Raw genomic sequence first — 23,593 nt, forward strand, 5'->3', positions numbered from 1 at the left:
CCTCCATGCTTGCAGTTCTCAGCAAGTATGCCACTGGGTTCATGGCTTTGCCATTTTTTATGGCTGCGACTGCTCTGGCAATTCAAGAATAATTAGGAAAAGTGCCATGTCTTTTCATGCTGAAAAGATTTCTAAGGTTTCAAAGGGCTCATATTCAATAGGTGAAGGTGTGTAGAGAACATTGAAATGTTCCTGCCACCCCTTCAGGATTTCTTCTGTGTCTGTGATGACAAATGCCACCTGTGGAACCCCTGCTCTGTCATGGGGAAGCTTTCCTTCCTCCTTGACCTGTTTCTGACCCAGTCACTGCTCCTTCTCTCCATCACTGAAACCTGGCTCTCCGCATATGACTCTTTCTCCCTGGTCACTCTCTTTTGAGGGGTCCTCATCTTCTCCTACTCCCCACATCTCACTGGGAAACAGGGAGAAGTGGGCTTCCTTCTTGCCCCACAGTGCCCCTTTTGCACCATTCCACCTCCCCCATCCCTCTCTTTTCCTTCCTTTGAAGCCCATATCATCCACCTTTTCCTACCACTCCAGTTACCAGTCACAGTCTTCTACCACCCCCCCAGCACCAACTTTCTGAACCATTTTGATCCCTTTTTCACATTCCTTCCCTCTTTCTCCATCCCTACAGTGATCCTTGCTGGCTTTAGTATCCTTGTGGATGTTCCTGATGACCCTTCTGCTGCCACTTTCTGTTACTCATCTCCACTGACCTCCTGCTCCCCCCCACCCACCTCACCCTCTCACTAACTTGGACACACAGTCTATCTCATCACTAGTCACTATACAATCTCTACCCTCATTAACTCTGAAATTCCTCTATATGAACACAACCTTCTCACCTGCCTTTACTCCCACACATCCTCTCCCCACAAATCTGTCCTGTTCCCCCAAAGAGAACTCTGATCTTTTGATCCACAGTAATTTTCTCAAGTCATCATGCCCCTTCTTATCTCCATACCCAAACTACCTTCCCTTAATGAACAAATTGATGTCCTCAACACCACCCTGTACTGAACTCAACTCACTTGCTACTCTATCCCTTCACCGAACTTGTTCCACTAACCCACAGCCCTGGATCACCTCCACAGTCTGCTTCCTTCACTACTGTGAATGAGCCGCAGAGCACTGCTGATGGAAATCCAGATATCAGGATGACCTTGTCCATCTCAAATTCATCCATGCCTGCTTTAGTTGTGCCCACTCTCTACCCTGCAACATTATTTCTCTCTCCTTATTGACTCCCATGCCAATTGCCCTCACCAGTTATTTCAGATGTTCAACTCCCTCCTCAGCCCTCCTGTCCCTCCACCTCCCCCATCTTTTACCCTTATTGACTTGGCCAATTCTTTATTGAGAAAATTGAAATAATCAGGCATGATCACCCTAAAATTTCCCCTGCCTTTCTCCAGTCTCTCCCTCCTCTTGCACCTTCTTCGACTCTCCCATCTTTCCAAACAGTATCTCGAGTAGATCTCCCATCTTTTCTATCTCACTACCAACCCCTCACCCATGTCCTGCAATGACCTGGAATGGCCTTCCTCTACAAATCCAACAGACGGTTACTCTCCCCACTTCAAAGCCTTATTGAAGGCACATCTCCTCCAAGAGATCTTCCCAGGCTAAGCCCCACTTTCCTCTTCTCCCACTCCCTTCTGTGTCATCCTGACTTGCTCCCATTGTTAATCTCCCCTCTCAGCCCCACAGCACTTATGTACATATCTGTAATTTATTTATTTATATTAATGTCTGACTCCCCCCTCTAGACTGTAAGCTTGTTGTGGGCAGGAAATGTGTCCGTTTATTGTGGTTTTGTACTCTCCCAAGTGCTTAGTACAGTGCTCTGCACACAGTAAGCTCTCAATAAATACCACGGAATGAATGAATGAATGAATGAAAATCCATCCCTCCACTTGTGCCTCTGATCCCATCCCTTCACACCATATCACAACACTTCCCCACTCCCTTCTTCGCTCTCTGACCACATTCAACTGTTCACTCTTCAGTGGCTTTTTCCCCATTGCTTTCAAACATGTGCAGGTATCCCCTACCCTAAAAAAAAACCCTCCCTTGACCCCATTCCCTCTAGATATCATCCCTTCTCCCTCCTACTATTCCTCTCCAAACTCCCTGAGCAAGTTGTCTTCACCCATTGCCTCTATTTCCTCTCTTCTAGTTCTCTCCTTGACTCCCTCTAATCTGGTTTCCGCCTCTTCTTACCACTGAAAGAGCCAACTCTAAAGTTACCAGTGACTTCCTTCTTGCTAAACTCAGTGGGCTCTACTCTGTCCTAATCTTCTTTGAACTCTTAGCTGCATTCCACTCTGTCAATCACTCCCTTCTCCTAGAAATATTGTCCAACCTTGGCTTCACTGACACTGCTTTCTCCTGATTCTCCTTCTATCTCTCTGGCCTCTTATTCTCAGTCTCCTTAGTGGGCTCCTCCTCTAATAATAATAATAATAATAATAACTGTGGTATTTGTTAAGCGCTTACTATGTGCCAGGCTCTGGGGTGAATACAAGCAAATCGGGTTGGACCCAGTCCCTCTCCCACTTAGGACTCACAGTCTCAATCCCCATTTTACAGCTCAGGTAACTGAGGCACAGAGAAGTGAAGTGACTTGCCCAAGGTCACACTGCAGACAAATGGAAGGACCAGGATTAGAACCTAGGTCCTTCTGACTCCTAGGCCCGTGCTCTATCCACTAAGCAACACTGTTGCCTCCTCTGCCTTCCATTCCTTAACTGTGGGAGTCACTCAGTGCTCGGCTTTGGGTCCCCTTCTATTCTCCATCTACACTCACTGTTTTGGAGAACTCACTCCCATGGCAATAATAATAATATCGACTGTGGTATTTGTCAAGTGTGTTTGTACTATGTTCCAGGCACTGTACCAAGCACTGGGATCGGTACAAAATAATTGGGTTGGACACAGTCATTGGGCTCACAGTCTTAAAATCATGCCCATTTTACAGATGAGGTAACCGAGGCACAGAGCAGTAAAGTGATTTGCCCAAGATCATGCAGAAGACACATGGTGGAGCCAGGATTAGAATCCAGGTGCTTCTGACTCTCAGGCCTAGGTTCTATCCACTAAGCCACGCTGCTTCTTAATGCAGATGGTTCCCAAATCTAAATCTCCAGCCCTGCTCTTTCCTTCTCTGCTGTCTTGCATTTCCTCCTGCTGTAGTACAGTGTCCAAGTGCTTAGTCCAATGCTCTGCACATAGTAAGTGCTCAATAAATGCCATTGATTGATTAATTGATTGCCTTCAGAGAAGAGAAGCAGCGTGGCTCAGTGAAAAGAGCCCAGGCTTTAGAGTCAGAGGTCACGGATTCAAATCCTGACTCCGCCAATTGTCAGCTGTATGACTTTGGGCAAGTCACTTAACTTCTCTGTACCTCAGTTACCTCATCTGTGAGCCCCCTGTGGGACAATCTGATCACCTTGTAACCTCCCCAGTGCTTAGTACAGTGCTTTGCACATAGTAAGTGCTTAATAAATGCCATTATTATTATTATTATTATTATTATTCAGGACATCTCTACTTGGATGTCCCTCCAATGCCTCAAATTTAACATGTCGAAAACAGAACTCCTCATATTCCAACCCAAACCCTGTTCTCCCCTGACTTTCCCATCTCCATAGGCAGCACCACCATCCTCTCTGTCTCACAAGCACATAACCTTGGCATTATCCTTGACTCATCTCTCTCATTTAACCCACATATTCAATCTGTCACCAAGTCCTGTAGGTTTTACTTTCACAGCGTCATTCAAATCCAGACTTTCCTCCCCATCCAAAATGCTACCACATTAATCCAAGCACCTATCCTGCCCCACCTATTTTTATGATATTTGTTAAGCACTGACTATGTGCCAAGCACTGGGATAGATATATGATAATAAGATGGGGCACTGTCCATGTTCCACATGGGGCTCTCAGTATTAATCCCCATTTTGCAAATGAGGTAACAGAGGCAAAGAGAAGTTGCCCAAAGTCACATAGTAGAAAAGTGGCAGAACCAGGATTAGAACCCAGGTCCTTGATTACTGCATCAGCCTCCTGGCTGACCTCCCTGCCTCCTGACTCTCCCCACTTCAGTCCATACTTCACTTCCATTTTTCCCTACTCCTGAAGAACCTCCAGTGGTTGTCCATCTACCCCTGTGTCAAACAGAAACTCCTCACCATAAACTTTAAAGCACTCAATCACCTTCCTCCTCTTACCTTACCTCACTGATTTCCTACTGCAACCCAGCGCAAACACTTGGCTCCTCTAATGCCACTGTACTCCTGGTACCTCAATCTCCTGTATCTCGCCACTGACCTCTCACCCACATCCTGCCTCTCTTGGAACTCCCTCTCTCCTCGTATCTGACAGATGATCACTCTCCCCACGTTTAAGCCTTTTTAAAATACATCTCCTCCAGGAGGCCTTCCCTAACTAAGCCCTCATTTCCTCTTCTCCCCTCCCTTCTGTGTCACCCGTTCTCTTGGATTTGCTGTGGTTATTAACCTCTCCTTCAGTCCCACAACACTTATATGCATATCCACAATTTATGTATATTAATGTCTGTTTCCCCTGCTAGAATGTAAGTGTGCTATGGGAAGGAAACTTATCTACCAGCTCTGTTCTATTGTACTCTCCAAAGCACTTAGCCCAGTGCTCTGTATACAGCAAGTGCTCAATAGATACATTTGATCGATTCATTCATTGATGAGGAAACTTTTGCAGTGCGACCTGAGAAGTATAAAGCATTGTTATCTTGGATTGTAGTCCCCTAAACACTTGGATACTCCCCGACATAAACTCCTACATTTATGTAGGAATCTTTAAACTCTTTTGGTCCCCCTGAGCTAATATTTATTTTAGGGTTTATAGTCCCTGCTAGATTGTAAGCCTCTCAAGGGCAGCAATTGTGTCTGATGACTGTTGCGCATTCCCAAGTGCTTAGTACAGTGTTCAGCATAAGGTATGCACTCAATAAATAGTATTGATTGAGAGTATGCAGGTGAGGGTGTGACTTCCACTTTATTCAGGAGCACATAAAACCTTTCTGTCCTTTCTCACCACCTCTAGATAGCAGTCTGGGAGCACACCCTTCCCCCAGGCTTCTGAGAGAGATTGGGGAGGTCATGCATAGATATGGAGACAACAGAAAGTATCTTTGTGGGATTTGAACTTTGAATTAACCCAAACTGTCTTTTTCAGGAATACAGGGATCAGTTGTCCCAATCGGAGAGAATAAAATCAAGCCAGATGCCCAACGATCTACTTCTTCAGGCCACAGATGGCCAGATTGTCACACGCAAATTTCACAAGCACAAATGTCTCAGTGGGCCAAAATCTCAGAAAACTCCTAAAAAACCCAGCTCATCTGGGAACTTCAGTCTTGATCAAGTTGACCAGAGTTCCGTATTGGGATGGCCACAGAGCTACCCACTAGTCAAACCAGATGATCCTTCCATAAAGCTTGGGTCGGGGGTGAGTCAGAATATGCCTGTTGGTGATTTAGCATCCTCAAATCCAGATGTTAGCCAGAATCACTGGGGAATCTCCAATGACTTTGCTTTGCCAAAGCAACCTCTGATCTCGTATAGAAACTCTCCTGGATTTAGCTTATCACCATTTCATGGTAATGATGAGAGAGAAGGATATTCTCATTTTCAAAAACTCCGTTCCAGGCATCAGCAGCCCCATTTCACCCCTCCCCCAGAGTTGGGCTCTCCCTCTGTTAGTGGATCCAACAGGGAGCAGTGGGCGCCAAGCCAGAAAATGTCTTTGCCTGCTTCTAATGCAAATGCTCAAGGACCTTTTGAGAAGAAACCTTCACCTCAAGGACTCCTGAAACAGACCTATTCAGAAGCAACCTATCAAGACCCACCTATCTCAAGGTAAAGTATCTATAGCATGGCCAAGTAGCCAGAGCATGGGCCTGGGAGCTGGGTTTGAATCCCAGCTCCACCGCTCACCTGCTGTGTGAACTTGGGTGAGCCACTAACTTCTCTGGGCCTTAGTTTTCTCATCTGTCAAATGGGGATCCAGTAATTGTTCTCCCTTCTACTTTGACTGGGAGCCCCATGTGGGCAGGGACTGGGTCCAATGTGCATATATTGACTCTCAGTGCTTCAGAGGTACTTGGCACACAGCAAGTAAACCATTAGCAAATGCTTCAATTAATTTTTTTATATTTTTATTTTCCCAGTGAACCAGCAAAGGCACCTGCCTGCCAGTGGGTGGAGGAGGTTCTCCTGGGCTGTCAGACGAGGGCTTAAGGAAGGGTGGATTTCTCCCTCCAGAGCAGACCATTATTGAGCACTGTCCAGTTCTCCTCTTTCTCTGCCCAGTCTTTCCAGAGCTTGCCACTGCACAAAACAGGAGGGGCGAGGCAGCCGAAAAACAGCATGGTGGAGGAAACAGAAAGAAGGAGCTGAGTTAGACATTAGGAAAAAGTTGTTGACCTTAAGGGTGATGAAACTTTGCAACAGCTATCTGGGGAGGTTGACAGCTCTCTAACCTCAGAGATCTAGAATAGTTCGATAAACAACCATCCATCTTGGGAGGTTTAAATGCATTCACCCATCTGGAGGCAGGGGACTGAACTAGGTGACTCTTTCATGTCCTCTTCAGCTCCATGATGCATTTTAGGTCCAGGAAAGACGTATTCATGAGGAAGCAAGGAGGTAATCTGAAAACAGTTCAAGTACATTTCTAGAGATATTCTGCAAATAATCTGTCAGAGTTTATTCGTGACATGATTTGGTTTGCCTAAAGTGTCTTTCAGCCCTTCCAATTTGTCTTTTTGTTATGCCCTGCCCATCAGCTTGGATGATAGGACATTCATAGAAATCTAAAAATTCATGGGTGTTCATTGAAGTTGCAGTACAGCGTTCCTGAGTTAGTCCTTTTAAAGAATTGTATTGTGCTATGGTTTACATTATACCATTTAGTCTAAAATATGACTAATAGAAACAAGCATATTCTTTTGTTCTTTTCACGTCACCCACCCACATGCACCCTTTTCTATCAGCGTGGGCAAGGAATTCAGGGTCAAAGCTCCTGTGGGAAGGAAACATGTCTTACAATTCTGTTGTATTGAACTCTCCCAAGCGCTTAGAATAGTATTATGCACACAGTAAGCACTTAATAAATAACTTCGATTGATTAAAAAGAGAATAACAACAAGGCTTTTTCTGAAGCTGGGAAAAGAAGGCACTACAAGATATTCAGGTGAGTTAACTGAGATGTATTTACAAGAAATACAGCATCAGTCTGCTGTACTTAGGCCAAATGGGCTTGATGGAACTTCTGAAAGGGAGACACCCATCTCTCGTAAGCGGTTTAGCCCTTTTTGACAGGGTAGAAACCAGGGCAGAATTTGATGCCCTCTTGAGGGCTCTTCCTAATCTGAGTCAGTAAAAAGAATTAGTCTTTTCAGTCCCTGAAGGAAGATGGTCTGTTTTAAGCAACTCTCTGTAAATAAGATTGCATTTTCAAAATGAAGCGCCTTCTGGTTTGAAGGCTCTAAATGCAGATCAGCAAGTAAGCCAAAAGGATCAGAAGAGCTTTAAGTGTATGTGCTGGGAGATTAAGCTATCAGTCAATTAATGGTTCACTTACTGTGTACAGAGCACTGTACTAAGAGTTTGGTAGAGTCGAATACACCAGACAAAATTCTTGCCCACCAGGAGCTTGCCACCTAATGGAGGAGACAGACAATAAAAGAAACTACGGAAAGAGATAGCAATAGAGTATAATGATAAGGCACGTAAGTGCTCTGGAAAAGGGAGTGGGATAAGTCTCCAAGTGCTATTAGTTTCTCCTTGATCCGTGGACTTTTAGAGAATGTTATAGGCAACAAACTAATATTTAATGGATTAGTCTGTGTCTACAGAAGTGATGTTCAGTCTTAAAGTGATTTTCTAACTACATTTCAATAAGTAAGATTTCCTTTTTTCCATCAAGGCTCCCTGAGTCTTCATCCCACAGTCAGCTTGGAAGGGCTTCTCCAGAAACCCGGCTAAACCACCTGATGGAACAGCATCAACACGCCTTAACACAACTGACGGACCTTCAGCCCCAGGAAAGTTCCAGCATCATGTTTCCTCCTGTCCTCTCGAAGGCAGAAAGTGAATCCCACCTCAGTTCGGGGAGGAGTGAAAGAAGCCAGGCAACCATTAGCCATAGCAATTCCAAGAGTTACCTGTTCAACCTGAAGAGGCATAAGAAGCTCCAAGTCAGAGGTAGCAAGAAGGTAAGAATGTTTGCCTATCAGAAATAAGTGTCCTGTCTTCAATTCCCCCTGTGATTTGTGCCATGGTTCAGGGAGCACAGGGGCCCACTTAACTGCATGGCTAGGAGATTCAGTGGCTTCAGACCTCAAAGCTTGAAAGATCCCATGTATGAAGCACAATAATGTGAAATTAAGAAGTCTCCCCATTGATTTCCTCACCATAGCATCCGGGCCAACCATGAATTGCCAGGGAAAGCACAATATTTTGTACTTGTATAATGCTTTTCATGTAAGAATCTCAAGCATTAACTAAGCTTCACAATTCCCTGGAAGGAGTCACATTTGGCATGGAAAAGGGATTATCACTGGTTTACAAGCACACCTCATTCACAGAATAAAAGGGCTTCAACTTGTATTCTTAATATGTGGTCTTCCCTCACAGCCTCTTCTCCACAAAAACGACTTCCTGTGGAAAATGATGTATTACTTACTATCCATACATGCCTTTGACAATTATACATGCCTTTGACAATTTGATTTTTCCAGTTTAAAAATCTTCAGCTGGTATCCGACAAGCTCCCTCTCCACATAGTTATCCCCTAAAATGAATTAGAAGGAAGACATTTGAATAGGTCAGCGGGTAGCCAGGGGTCCAGACGGAGTGGATCATTATCCATGTTATGCCCATTTGGTAGATCAAATCTTTTGGTTTCCAAGGGAATCAAATGGAACCACATTAAAAGTTACAGGATTTGCAAAGATAATGGCCTTAAACTCCATTCCTCTCCTACTGGCAGTTGGGCAGAGACAGATTTCTGAATGCTAGCCATTGTCAGTACTCTTAAGTCCAGATTTCATACTGTAATTGTTTAACATAGCCTAAGAGGTGAAGGGACAGCCTGAATATATCCACCTACACCCATGACCAATTAAATGTTTATGAAGTTCTCCATCAGCCCCAAACCAGAGAGTCTTAAGCTGAAGTAATTACTCACTGGTTTGCTGTAGCAGGCAATCTGTGTATTGCTGCATGACTGCTTTTAAGAAGGGGTTATTTGGCTTAAGTTAAGGGCAGATTTCCTTCACTTGCTGTCCCCTAGTGTTTGAGGCTTTGTTTTTGTCTTGTTTTTCGGTAACTTTCTCACAGTTACACCTCTGAAGAATTTGATCGAGAATATAAGACTGCTGGGTCTCCACAGCAGGGTACAATTTTTCAAAGTTAACAAAGTTCTAACAAAGTTCTCACAAAACTTGCAATGTCACTTTCAGTCTTAATAATGGCACTCTTACCACCCCCACCACTGGCCTCCCAAGCTTGAGAGGAGTTACCAGAAATTGCAGAAAGCCTTATGTCCCTGGCTTTCCGTGACCTTCCCATCAACCTCTCTCCTAAAAAACAGAAGTGCAGTTCAGAGCAGAAGGGTTGCATCAATCTATCAATCAATCCTTTTATTGAGCACTTACTATGTGCAGAGCACTGTACTGAACGCTTGGGAGAGTAACAGATTTGGTAGACACGTTCCCTGACCACAATGAGTTTAAAGTCCAGAGGGGGAGACAGACATTAATATAAATAAATTATAGATATGTATGTAACTGTTGTGGGGCTGAGAAGGGAGTGAATAAAAGGTACAAATCCAAGTGCAAGGACAGTATAAAAGGGAGAGGGAATAGGTGAAATGAAGACTTGGTCAGAGAAGGTCTCTTGAATGAGCTGTGCTTTTAATAAGTCTTTGAAGGTGGGAGAGTGATCGTCTGTCAGATATGAAGGGCGAGTTCCAGGCCAGGGGCCATATGTGGGCAAGGAGTTGATGGCAAGATAGATGAGTTTGAGGTACAGTGAATAGATTGGCATTAGAGAAGTGAAGTGTTTGGGCTGGGTTGTAGTAGGAAATCAGCGAGGTGAGGTAGGAGGTGGCAAGATTGAATGCTTTAAAGCCAATGGTAGGGAGTTTCTGTTTGATATGGAGGGGAATGTGCAACTACTTGAGGAAACATGGACTAAAAGGTTTTGTAGAAAATTGATCTGGGCAGCAGAAGTATGGACTGAAGTGGAGAGAGACAGGAGGCAGAGCGGTCAGCAAGGAGACTGATGCAGTAATCAAGGGAGAATAGGATAAGCACTTGGATTAACTTGGTAGCAGTTTTGATGGAGAGGGAAGAGTGGATTTTAGCAATGCTCTGAAGGTAGAACCAACAGGATTTGGTGACAGATTGAATACGTGTGTTAAATGAGAGTAATGAGTAGAGGATAATGCCAAAGTTATGGGCTTGTGAGACAGGGAAGATGGTGTGTCTATGGTGATGGGAAAGTCTGAGAGAGGACAGGATTTGGGTGGGCAGATGTGGAGTTCCACTTGGACATGTTAAATTTGAAGTGTCAGCTGGACATGCAGGTAGAGATGTCCTGAAGGCAAGAGGAAATGTGAGACTGCACAGAAGAAGAGAGATCAGGACTGGAGGTATAGGTTTGAGACTCATCTGTATAGAGTTGTAGTTGAGGCTATGGGATCGAAAGAGTTCTCCAAGGGAGTGAATGTAGATGGAGAATAGAAATTACATCTCACAGGCCTCAGGCAGGGCTAGATCGTGGCACATGATAGTGGGGCTGCTGCTTGCTCAGAGAGTGTAGTGACCAAGCCCTGATATCAGCCATCAGCCAGAGAGCTTGAAATAGGGTACCCTATAGGTTCCAGCCCCCTGTACATGTGGTTCTCAAGTATGACCTTCACTACTGCTAATTTTTTTGATGATATTATGCCATAGTAAGACCTTTTACTAGGCTTAGAGCTTCCCAAAGGACAGGAATCAAAGTAAATCCTTCACTAAAAACAGTGTGGCCAAGAGAAAAGAGCTCAGGCCTGGGAGTCAGAGAAGCTGGGTTCTGATCCCAGCTCTGCCACTTGTCTTCTGTGTGACCTTGGGCAAGTCACTTAATGTCTTTGTGCCTAATTACCTCATCTGTCAAATGGGGATTAAATAGCTGTTCTCCCTCCTACTTAGGCTCTGAGCTCCGTGTGGAACAGGACTGTTACTGACGTAATTAACTTGTTTCTACCCCAGTGCTTAGTACAGTGCTTGACACATAGTAAGCTCTTAACAAATTCCATTATTAGTAACGATGATCTTAAACAGTCTAACCGGTCAACCTCAGGAGCTCTATAATAATCGACTGAGACTCCTTGAAGCCAAGCATGAGTAAATCCAGAATATTTTTTCATTTCAGATACTCCCAGTAATTCTCAGTTGGAAGCAGGATTAAAGGGGGGTTAGCCTAAATTTATGAGGAATCCAGGTCTCCGGCTGTTTTTAAACTGGTTATCTCTAATGCTTGTCTAATGCTTAGACAAGATGGGAGCGCCACCTTCAAAGGTAGATTCAATTCATTCATTCAATCGTATTTATTGCGCGCTTACTGTGCGCAGAGCAGTGTACTAAACGTTTGGGAAGTACAAGTCCCTAATCATCCTTCATTTTGGCCACCACCATTGAAGCTGAATAGTTTAATGCCACCCCAGAAGGATATGTTGGAAGGACAGTTTAGGCATAGTGTTTATTATTCACTGGCCAGTGATAGTGTTACTAATGTTAATGGTTGAATGTGCAAATATGGTATTTTATTAATTATTTTGCTGCAGTGTGCACCAAGCATTTAATATAAAATCTGGTGTGTATGTCTAACTTTATGGTCCGATGCTTAACTACAACAATAATTATGCTATTTATTAGCATTTTCTCATCTGTCCTGCTGCCAACACCTTGCCCATGTCCTCTCTCAGTCTGGAACTACCTCCCCCTTCATATTCAACAGTCCACCACTCTCCCCATGTTCAAAACTTTCCTAAAATCACATCTCATCCCACCTCCTCTTCTACTCTTCCATCCTTCCCTCCAGTATCTCAAGAGGAGATCATCTGCCTCCTCTCAAAAATCTACTCATCCAGCTGTACCTCTGACCCTATCCATTCTCAGTTTATCAAAAAAATTTCCTGTTCCTGCTTTCCTCCCTAACCACCATCTTCAACTGTTAACTTTCCAGTGGTTTCTTCCCCAGTGCTTTCAAACATGCCCATGTACCCCCATCCTAAAAAATCCCTCCCGTGACCCCATCAATCCATTTAATTATGTCCCTCCATCTCCTTCCTACCATTCCTCTTCAGATTTTTTGAGTGAGTTGTCTACACTCACTAACTCTACTTCCTCTCCAATTTCTCTCCTTGACTCCCTGCAATCTGGCTTCCAGCCCCTTCATTCCAAATACATGACCCTCTCTTAGGTCCTCAATGACCTTCTTCTTCCGAAATCCATCAGCCTATACTCCACTGCAATCCTCCTTGACCTTTCTGCTGGCTTTGACACTGTGGACCACACCCTTATCTTGGAAATAATATCTTAACCTTGGCTTCACTGACACTGTCCCCTCCTGGTTCTCCTCCTATCTCTCTGACCACTCCTTCTCAGCTTCCTTGACAGATTCCTCCTCTGCCTCCCACCCTCTAAGTCTGGGGTTGACTCAAGGCTTGGGTCTGTCTCCCCTTCTATTCTCCATCTACACCTGTTCCCTTCGGGAACTCATCTGCTCACATGGCTTCAGCTACCATCTCTACATGGATGATTCCCAAATCTACCTCTCCAGACCTGACCTCTCTTCTTTAGCCTAGCATTTCCTCCTTCTCTCAGGAAATCTCACCCTCCACATCTCATTGACATCTCAAACTTAACTTGTCTAAAGCTGAACTAATCTTCCCTCCCAAACTCTTTTATCCCCACAACTTCTCCTTGACTGTCAGCAACACCACCATTTTCTCTGTCTCGCTCTCCCATCTGTATTATCTGTGCATGCACTTGGATCTGTGCCCTTTAGGTACTTGATATTCACTCCACCCTCAGCCTCACAGTACTCATATCCATAATTTATTTCAGTGTCTACCTCTCCCTCCTCCCTCTAGACTGTAAGCTCTTTGTGGGCAGGGATGGTGTCTACCGACTCTATTATATTGTGTGTTCTCAAATGTTTAGTACAGTGCTCTGCATTCAGTAAGCACTCAATGAGTACCATTGATTGATTGATTGATTTAGGGTGGAGGCAGGTAGATCAGTGAGGAGGAAGGGGGCATCAGTGAAGAGACAGAAAGATCAGCAAGGAGGCTGATGTAATAGTCAAGTCAGCATTTAACAAATGTCTGGATCAGCAAGGTGACCATTTGGTTGGAAAGGAAGGAGTGGATTCTGGAGATGTTGTGAAGATAAAGCAAATAGGATTTCATAACCTTCTGCGTGTGCAGGTTGAATGAGAAAGAAAAACAGAGAACGAAAGAGAGAGATACTTGGACCTGGACAAAGATGAGGTTGAAGGCTTATGAGACAGGGAGAATCATGGCATTGTCAACAGTCATGGGAAAGTTGTTGGGAGAGGAGGGTTTAGAAGGAAAGATTAGTTCAGTTTTTGACACATTAAGTTTGAGGTGTCAGCGGGACATGGAAGTAGAGGTGTCCTGAGGGCAGGAGAAAACGTGAGGCTGCAGAGGAGAGAGGTCAAGGCTGGAGAGATAGATTTGGGACTCAACCATGTACAGATGGTAGTTAAAGTTGTGGGAAAATATGAGTTCCCCAAGGGAGTGGTTGTAGATGCAGAACAGAAGGGGGTCTCATTCATTCATTCATTCATTCATTCATTCATATTTATTAAGCACTTACTGTGTGCAGAGCACTGTACTAAGCTCTTGGGGAAAGTACAATACAAAAATAAGCAGTGACATTCCCTGCCCACAGTGAGCTCACAGTCTAGAGAGGGGGAGACAGACAGCAATACAAATAAATAAAATCACAGATATATACATAAGTGCTGTGGGGCTGGGAGGGGGGAAGAGCAAAGGGAGCAAGTCAGGATGACACAGAAGGGAAATGTGCTTTCAGTAAGGCTTTGTAGGGGGGGAAAGTAGTTGTTGGATATGAGGAGGGCGGGTGTTCCAGGCCAGAAGCAGGACATGGGCCAGGGTCAGCAGTGAGAGCTCTGCACACAGTAAGCGCTCAATAAATACAATTGAATGAATGAGAAATCGAGACACAGTGAGAAGGTTAGCACTAGAGGAGTGAAGTATGCGGACTGGGTTGCAGAAGGAGAGAAGCAAGGTGAGGTAGGAGGGGGCAAGGTGATGGAGTGCTTTAAAGCCAATGGTGAGGAGTTTTTGTTTGTTGTGGAGGTGGATATGCAACCACTGGAGATTTTTGAGGAGGGGGTGACATATCCTCAGAACTGTACCTTGAGGCATCTCCACAGTTAGAAGGTGGGAGGCAGAGGAGGAGCCTGTGGAAGAAACTGAGACGGAGCGGTCAGAAAAAGAGGAAGAGGACCAGGAGAGGACAGTGTCAGTGAAGCCAAAGCTAGATCATTTTTCCAGGAGAATGAGGTGGTCTACAGTGTTGAAGGCAGCTGAGAAGTCAAGGAGGATTAGGACGGAATAGAGGCTGTCAGATTTGGCAAGCAGGAGGTCATTGATGACTCGAGAGGACTGTTTTAGTGGAGTGGAGGGCATGGAATTCAGATTGCAGAGGGCCAAGGAAACGGAGGAGAGGAAGTGGAGACAGCAGGTATAAATAGTTCATTCAAGGAGTTTGATCAGGAATTATAGGAGGGAGATGAGGTAGTAGCTGGAGGGTGCAGCACAGTACTAGGAGAGTCTCTTTTAGGATAGGAAATATGTGGGTGTTTTAGAAAGCGGAGGGGAAGTAGCCTTCGGACAGTGAGCATTTTAAGATGGTAGTCATGGAGGGAAAAAGCGTGGGTGTACTTGTTCTCTTGTACTCTCCTAAGTGTTTAGTACAGTGCTTTGCACACAGTAAGTGCTCAATAAATATGATTGAATGTATGAATGGGTGCAAGTTAATTAAGTGCAACAGGATGAAGTCATTGGAATAGATGCCGAGGCTAGATATCAGAAGGAGGCAGATCATTTGAGAGACAGCTGAGAAGGATGAGAGATTAAATTTGGGGCTTGGAGGGGAATTGGAAATGGGGAAGTAAGGGGGAGAATTTGGATCTGATGGTTTGAATTTTGTCAGTGAAGAAGATGGCATGGTCATCAGGGCAAGAGATGGGGAAGACAGGGACACTGGGAGTTTAACAGTCCCCTAGTTTGCAAAATTCGTTTTGGGGAGGGATCATGTCTACCAACTCTATGGTACTTTCTCAAGTGCTTAGTTTAGTGTTTTGCATATAGTAAGTGCTCCATAGATAATTTTGGTTGATTCATTTAAAGAGGGAGTTAAAAGTTGGGTATAGTTGATGGGGGAATGGTGGAACAGTCAATAAGGGAGGAGAAGTAGTGTTACTGGGCAGAGTTCTAGCAAGTGAGGATGAGTTTGTAGTGGACAGGGTTGGTCTGATGCCTGGATTTCCAGCAGCAGTGCTCTACGTTGCAAGCACATGAGTGAGGGCAGAGTACTGTAGAGGTGACCCAGGGCTGGGGATTGGTGGTGCCACATGAGAGATGGGACAGAGGTAAATTTGGCTTCAGTGGAGAGGGCAGAGTAGAGGACCTGTGGATCAAAGAGCAGGGCAGTTGGATGGGGACTCCAAATAATAATAATAATAATAATAATAATAATGGTATTTGTTAAGTGCTTACTATGTGCAACGCACTGTTCTAAGTGCTGGAGCACTGTTCTAAGCACTGGGGATCATGATAGCTAGGATAAATAGAAGGGCTCAAGGGATCAGAAGTCTCTATGTGGAAAGAGGGCAGTTTTGTAGGGAGGAGTTGTGTGGGAGAGATGGAAAATGAGGAGGTTGTGGTTGCAGAGTGAGATTTCAGAGTTGGTGAAGTTAGAGATTGTACAGTGACTAGACCTGATGAGATTGAGCATGTGTCCATATAGGTGAGATAGGGTGGAGCTGGAGGTCAGTGGAGTTGGGGAGTGAGAAGAAGCAGGCAGCTGGGAGGTCATCAGGAACATCTGCATGCATTTTGAAATGCCCATCAATCAGTGTATGGGGAGAGAAGGAAGGAGAAAAAATGAAGTTGTTTAGAAAGGTGGAGGTGGTGCCTGGGAGGAGGTAGGTGGTGGCAACAAGCCATTGAGCTAGATTTAGAACTGTGTTTGACCCACAGTAAGCACTTAAGTACAATTAAAAAAGTTGAAGTGGATGGCAGAGGTGTATAGCATGGACTTCAAAAGAAAAGAGGGAGTTAGTGGAGGGGTTAGGGTGGAAGTAAGACAAATTAAATACTTTCTTTTTTGGACTGTACTGAATTGTAACTCCTCAAGATCAGGGACCATGATTTCTATTATTGTATTCTTCCAAGTTCCTAGTACAGGGCCTTGCCCTCAGTAGGCACTCATTACTAATGATGACAGAAGTATGTACTTATCCATTTCTACTAACCTACTTCTTCTAGGGAGATCCTTGGGTCTACTAATAACGGTATATAGCACTATGGGTTTCAAATTGGTTGAGAACTAATCAGTTCCAACAATTTGATCAATTATTAGATAAAATCATCCCTGTTTTAACAATGGGAAAGCTAAAACAGGGGTTAACTGACTTGCCACAAATCATAAAAAAGAATCCAAGTTAACAAGCAATGTAACCCAGGAATTCCTAGCATCCTCCTTTGGGTTGTCGTCGCTAGTCTCTACTAAGAATGAAGTATTTCCCTTCTGGGGGCTTTCTGTGGGAGACTTTGGGGCCCCCACAAATATTTAAAGGCTACTGTGATTGTGTTTTTAGCTCTCCAAACTAAAAGGCTATCAGAAAAAAGATGTGATGCTTGGAGGCCTTGGACCTGACTTTGAATCCATCAAAGACAAAGTGAGTACAATGTGCAATTAAGGTCTCTCGTAAGTAGAATGGGAGATGATGATGATGATGCTCTTTGGGTATTGTGTAGCTGCACAGAACACAAGTTCAGGAAAACTAACCCTCCCTGGGGTTCTTTGCCTTAGGTAGCAACAGTTTCCAGCGTGGAAGTAACACTTCCAGGGGAGTACAACAGCCTACAAATAATACTTCCTGGAAAGCATCATGCTGCCCCAAACTAGAGTCACTGAGTACTATGATACTATTCCACATTCTACCCGGTTCATCAGTTCTGTTGCCCCAGCCTTTGTTTCTGTCCGTGAATCTTTCATACTTTGGTGACTGTGCCTCTTGAAATTATAAGAGAAAAGATGTTACTCAGCAAGTAATTGTTTTTCCTTCCTGAAAGATGCATCTTACTAGTTTTGAAGAGTGGCTCTGGTGAAGATTCTCAACCTCAGAAAAGTGCATCCACTTTATTCACTCTTCTGGAGGGCAAGCAGAGCTCCATTTAATATGTTTACCCACAGTTGCACTCACAATGTAGACGAGAGTCTAGTTCAGGGTTGGAAGCAAAAATGAAAAGAAGTGGTGTAAATGCTAGACGTGAATTACCCACCATTAAGTAGACATCCAGTATGGTATTGCGGAGTGGAAGCCGCTCATTAGAGAAAGATTTTCTTGGTAAAAGAAGATTTAATTTAACCATCACCCTGCTGAAAGATCTCCTTTTCCCCTCAAGAGTCATGCACCGTCTTGTCCTTGCAAACCCAACGAGTCTTCCCCATTGATGTCCCTATCACTTAAAGGGGTGGGCCATTAGCCCCAGAAGGGATCAGTGCTGGAGACTTTCTGTTCACCAAGAAATTATTTCTATGAACAGACTGAAAAGTTAAAACAACAAAAAGAATACGCAAAACAAGTTAAGGAACACAACATGAGGATTCTGTCCACTATGTCAAAACCACAAAATGCCAAACAAGAGAGCAAATCTGCAGTCTCCCGCCAGAAGGTAAGGGTAACTCTCCCTCTGGGACCCTTGGGGCTTCTGAAATGTACCCCGAGAAGCAGTATGGCATAGTGGATAGAGCATGGGCCTTGGAGTCAGAAGGTCATGGGTTTTACTTCCAGCTCTGCCACTTGTCTGCTTTGTGACCTTGGACAAGTCACTTCACTTCTCTGGGCCTCAGTCACCTCATCTGTAAAATGGGGATTGAAACTGTTAGCCACATATGGGACAGGGACGGGGTCCAACCTGATTTGCTTGTATCCATGCCAGCACTTAGTACAGTGTCTGGCACAAATACTACTACTATTATTATTATTATTATTATTATTATTATTATTATTATTATTATTATTATTATTATAGTCCTGACCCACTGCCACCATTAATTGCCCCAATTCTTTTCTTCTAACAAGATCTACCTTCTGGGAGCCCAAGTGTGTGCCCCATCACCAAATGCTATGTATTAAGTTTCTAGTATACAGGTCTCTACTCCGAGATCACTGGCCTATTCCTTCAGTTCAGCTGTTCTCTCCTTGCCAGCAAATAAATGAATAAGGAATTGTCTTTATAGAAGAAACCAGCAATTTCACATACTTCGCATCTTTACACTTGCTCTCTTTACTCATCCCCCCTCCCAGCCCTTGTATACACAGCACTTGTGTTCCTATCTGTAATTTGCCTATATTAATGTCCGTCTCCCCCTCCAGACTGCAAGCTCATGGTGGGCAGAAATTTGTCTGTTAATTGTTATATTGTACTCTCTCGAGCGCTTAGCAAAGTGCTCTGTACACAGTAAGTGCTCAGTGAATATGACTGAATTGAACTGAATTGCACTTGCTGAACCCATTAAGTGTAATCTAAGGAAATTAGATCCATCACACTGCCATTTGCTTCTGTGTCGAGAGAAATCTTTTTCCATTTCTCAAGTTCCTCTCTCTATTAATAATAATAATAATAATGGCATTTATTAAGCACTTACTATGTGCAAAGCACTGTTCTAACTGCTGGGAAGGCTACAGAGTAATCAGGTTGTCCCACGGAGGGCTCACAGTCAATTCCCATTTTACAGATGAGGTAACTGAGGCACAGAGAAGTTAAGTGACTTGCCCAAAGTCACACAGCTGACAATTGGCAGAGCCAGGATTTGAACCCATGACCACTGACTCCAAAGCCCATGCTCTTTCCACTGAGCCACGCTGCTTCTCCTAGGGTGGTGCTCAGTAGTGTCTTTGTCCTGAGAGAAAGTTTTCACGAAGTATGGGTCACTCAGCTTTTCAGGAGCATCCAAATCTGAATTGTGCAGTCTAGGGATGGAAATCTAACCAGGCAGCCTTAGTTGCTACTGCTGAGACAAAATACTGGCCTGGATGGACCATTTGGTTGATCCAGGATAGCACTACATAAATTCTTAAGCATTATGGAATTACTAGTTTTGGAGGCTAGGCCTAAGTCTGAGCAAATATCTTAGTTCATTGAGAATGTGAGATCCTTGGCACAAGAATCACACCCTTTGCATGAGGAAAAAAGATCCCTCACACAATTCTGCAGTGAGAAATTGACTTCTTGCCCTCTTTGAAAGAGCACAATTCTTCTTAGACCTTGGAGGATTCAGTCTTTCTGGTTGAGTTTCTCTGGTGCAGCTTTTAATTTTTTGCATCAGTCTGTTGATTCTTCATTAACAGATTCAAGGCCCTGAGTGCTGTAAAGAAATGACATAGAGGGTGCTTTATTAGCTGACAAGTATGGAGGCGCTAGATTAATTCCATTCTTGGAATCTTCTGTAACTCTCCCTCCTAGACTGTGAGCCCCACCATGGGATGGGGTCTCTGTGCACCACACAGCACCAAGTGGGAGCTCAATAAATGCTGTTTCTAATGCTACTACTATTGATCAATCAATCAATGGTATTTATTGAGTGCTTATTGTGTGCAGAGCACTGTATTAAGTGCTTGGGATAATACAGTATAACAGAATTGGTAGACATGTTCCCTGCCCACAGCTTACAGCTTTAGAGGGGGATACAGGCAATAATATAAATAAACTACAGATATGTGCATCAGTGCTTTGAGACTGAGGGGTGAATAAAGTGTTCAAATCCAGGTGCAAGGTGACACAGAGGGAGTAGGAGAAGAGGAAATTAGGGCTTAAGCGGTGAGGGCCTCATGGAGGAGGTGTGTTTTCAGTAAGGCTTTGAACATGGGGAGAGTGATCATCTGTTGGATATGAACATGGAGGGAGTTCCAGGTCGGAGACAGGACATGGGCGAGAGGCCAGTGTCAAGATAGATGAGACCAAGGTACAGTTGGCATTTAGAGGAGCAAAGTGTGTGGGCTGGGTTGTAGTAGGAGGGGGCAAGGTGATTGAGTGATTGATTGGACTTATGAAGCGGGGAGGATGGTGGTGCTGCCTACAGTGATGGGAAAGTCAGAGGAGGAAAGGGTTTGGATGGGAGGATAAGGAGTTCTGTTCTGAACATGTTAAGTTTGAAGTGTCAGTGGGACATCCAGTTGTCCTAAAGGGAGGAGGAAATGTAAGACTGCAGAGAAGGAGACAGATCAGGGCAGGATCTCTCAGGGCAGGAATTGTAGAACTGGGAGTCATCTGCATGGAGATGATAGGTGAAGCCTTGGGCGCGAATGAGTTCTCCAAGGGAGTGGATGTAGATGAAGAATAGAAAGGGACCCAGAACTGAGCCTTAAGGGACTCCCACCTTTAGAGGTTGGGAGGCAATAGAAGAGTTTGCAAAAGAGACTGAGAATGAACGGCCAGAGAGATAGGAGGAGAACCAGAAGAGGACAGTGTTGGTGAAGCAAAGGTTGGATAATGTTTCCAGGAGGAAGGGGGGTGTTCAAAATGTTGAAGGCAGCTGAGAGGTTGAGGAGGACTAGGATGAAGTAGAGTTTGTTAGATCAGTGATTATCTTGTATCTACCCCAGCACTTCATTCATTCATTCATTCAATCGTATTTATTGAGCACTTACTGTGTGCAGAGCACTGTACTAAGCACTTGAAAAGTACAATTTGGCAACATATACAGTCCCTACCCAACAATGGGCTCACAGTCTAGAAGGGGGAGACAGACAGCAAAACAGAACAAGTAGACACGTGTCAATACCATTAAAATAAATAGAATTATATATATTTACACCTCAGCAATAAAATAGAGTAATAAATATGTATAAATATACACAAGTGCTGTGGGGAGGGGAAGGGAAGGGGGTAGGGCAGAGGGAGGGAGTGGGGGCAATGGGGAGGGGAAGAGGAGGAGAGGATAAGTTGGGGGGGCTCAGTCTGGGAGGCCTCCTGGAGGAGGTGAGCTCTCAGTAGGGCTTTGAGGGGAGGAAGAGAGCTTTTGCTGCCCTTGAGCCAAGGAAGACCAAAACAACCACCAAAGAGGACAGACTCCGTCTGATAGAGGCTCCCAGCTGGCTGGGCCATATTCATCGTACATGAATTTTCCAGAGTTTTCTGACCTTAGCACAGGGTTTGGCACAGAGTATTTGGCTTAATAAATGTCACTGTTGCTATTATCATTATTATTGTTATCAATATTACTGTTTCAACTTTCAAAGAACCTTTGGAAAATAATGTAGCTAGCCAGGACTGGATTGTAAATGACCTGTGGTGATCCTCTCACATTTCAGCTAAAGCCAATCCTCTTTAGTTGGAAAAGCCTCTGGCCAAATCTGTAGGTTTGAAAAAGAACATCAGAGGCCAAGGTGGTAAGTACTAAAATTAGTTCAAAATTGATGCTACCCAGCCTCATCTCTTTAGAAGAATGTATCTCAAGAGTCAATTTCCACCTCTGAATTGTAGTTACAGGTTCTTTGTTTTTACTGTGCATCATGTTGCATTTTCTGTTTGATCTGTATTCTTTTTTTCCTGGCTCAGGGTGAGAGGAGAGTTGAAAGTGACTTCCTTTTATTGTTCAAATAAGAGTTTATTTTTCATTTCAAATATGTTTCAATCTTCCTGCTTTTAGGCTTTGGAATATGCTAAGAATATTCCGAAACCCAAACCAGTTTTACCATCAAATCTGACTGATCCAGAATCAAAGGAGGGACAGATTTTGACCTATGCTGGAAAAGAAGAAAGTTTACCTGAAATCACATTGCTAGAAGTGCTGCAGAGCAGACATGAAAGAGAAAAACAGGCTGTAGCAGCTTTTAAAGTCCTTCACATTGTGTAGAAAATATGAAATGCCTAGAAGAACCTGTTTAAGAAAGAAGATATAGGAACAAAAGAAACTCTGGCACAGCCTTAGCATTCTAAAATGATTGCTTTTAGTTGTAATCAGACTGCTGCTGTTCTGTTTGTGTTTTTGTAGAATGTGTTATTTGGGATCATATCATATCTTTCTTCATTGAGAAACTCCTATGGAAATGAATAATATTTTAAGTTGGCAAGAGTTTCATCTGAGTTAGAAACCATAGAATAAAGTCCTTTGTGTTTATGTGAATCTTTGATCTTTTTGCAAAATGCATTTGACACCTTGCACACTGGGAAATAAATGTGTTGCCTTCTCTCTTTTGGGAAAAGGAAAATATTTTTAAAGCATTTCACTTTCTCCAAGAAGAAAATGTAGACAGGTTCACTGATGGGGACTGTTGAATCTTATATCTAATACGTTTTGGACTCATCTGTTTCAGGGCCAGGAACAGTGAGAGAATTGAGAGGAGGATAGCATAAGTAATAGAAAATCCATCTCTTGATGTCCCGTGGCGAGTCCTAGAGTTTAATAAGGGGTGAGATAATGAGTTTAAGACTTCAGGCAGTCCTCAGACTTGTGATACAATTGGTTCCTGAAAATCATGGCTTAAAGTTAAATGTTGTGATTTGGAACCAAGAGGAACTATGTTTTTCATGGGGGATTGGCTGATGATCTGAGGTCCAGATATCCTATTTTTACCACAGTTACCTAGAATTGGGTTCTTGGTCAATTATAGATGAATAATAAAGCCACATTCATTATATTAAGTCAGTGAGGTTCCATGATAGGGTTGCTGACTTTTGCCTCACTGCAAGTAAAATTAAAATTAATCACCGTCCCTGGTGACTTCCCCTGGAAGTCGGGAACCCCTCTTCTCCTCAGTCTCTCCTACCTCGCCCTCCCTTTTTAAGTTTTTCCTCCCTCTTCCTCCCCTCCACCGTAGCTTTTAAGATTGTTTCCGTTTGGCTATCATGCTCCCCTCCTATCACCAGTGAAGTATAATTCTGTAGGCAGTAAATAGGGTCGGTGCCAAAAAGGAGGCTAATGGCATAATGCTGAAACAGGATGTAAACTTTGAAACATTGTAATACCAAACGTAAGTTGAGAATTGCCTGTACTGAAATTTTTTCATGGTATAATGCAGGGACTGTGATTAATCCCTACCTGTGTCTCCTTTCCAGCATTTAGCATGGTGATCGGCCCTCAATAAGCACTAAATAAATACGATTACTACTAGTACTACTACTACTACTAATACACCAACAGTGTAATGGAGAACCCACCCCACCAAAACCTGAAAGTTAGAGCTATTCTATTAACATGTTTAAAG

At 43.8% G+C, this 23,593-nt stretch overlaps 1 protein-coding gene across 4 annotated transcripts in view; it reads left to right on the forward strand.

The window, feature by feature from the left end:
• JHY (junctional cadherin complex regulator) overlaps positions 1 to 22,512 on the forward strand; it is a 78,735-nt gene extending 56,223 nt beyond the window's left edge. For 3 of the 4 annotated variants that reach the window (XM_038754838.1, XM_038754840.1, XM_038754839.1), the window contains 5 exons: positions 5,223 to 5,905; positions 7,977 to 8,265; positions 16,976 to 17,056; positions 17,928 to 18,056; positions 22,036 to 22,512. In XM_038754838.1, the coding sequence (XP_038610766.1) occupies positions 5,223 to 5,905; positions 7,977 to 8,265; positions 16,976 to 17,056; positions 17,928 to 18,056; positions 22,036 to 22,242 (1,389 nt within the window). In that variant the 3' untranslated portion in view covers positions 22,243 to 22,512. The remainder of the gene's footprint in view (positions 1 to 5,222; positions 5,906 to 7,976; positions 8,266 to 16,975; positions 17,057 to 17,927; positions 18,057 to 22,035) is intronic. The other variant, XM_038754841.1, reaches the window with a different exon arrangement.
• Positions 22,513 to 23,593: the final 1,081 nt, after the last annotated feature.

Source organism: Tachyglossus aculeatus, chromosome 11 (assembly GCF_015852505.1).
Source record: "Tachyglossus aculeatus isolate mTacAcu1 chromosome 11, mTacAcu1.pri, whole genome shotgun sequence".
NCBI classification, from domain to species: Eukaryota; Metazoa; Chordata; class Mammalia; order Monotremata; family Tachyglossidae; genus Tachyglossus; species Tachyglossus aculeatus.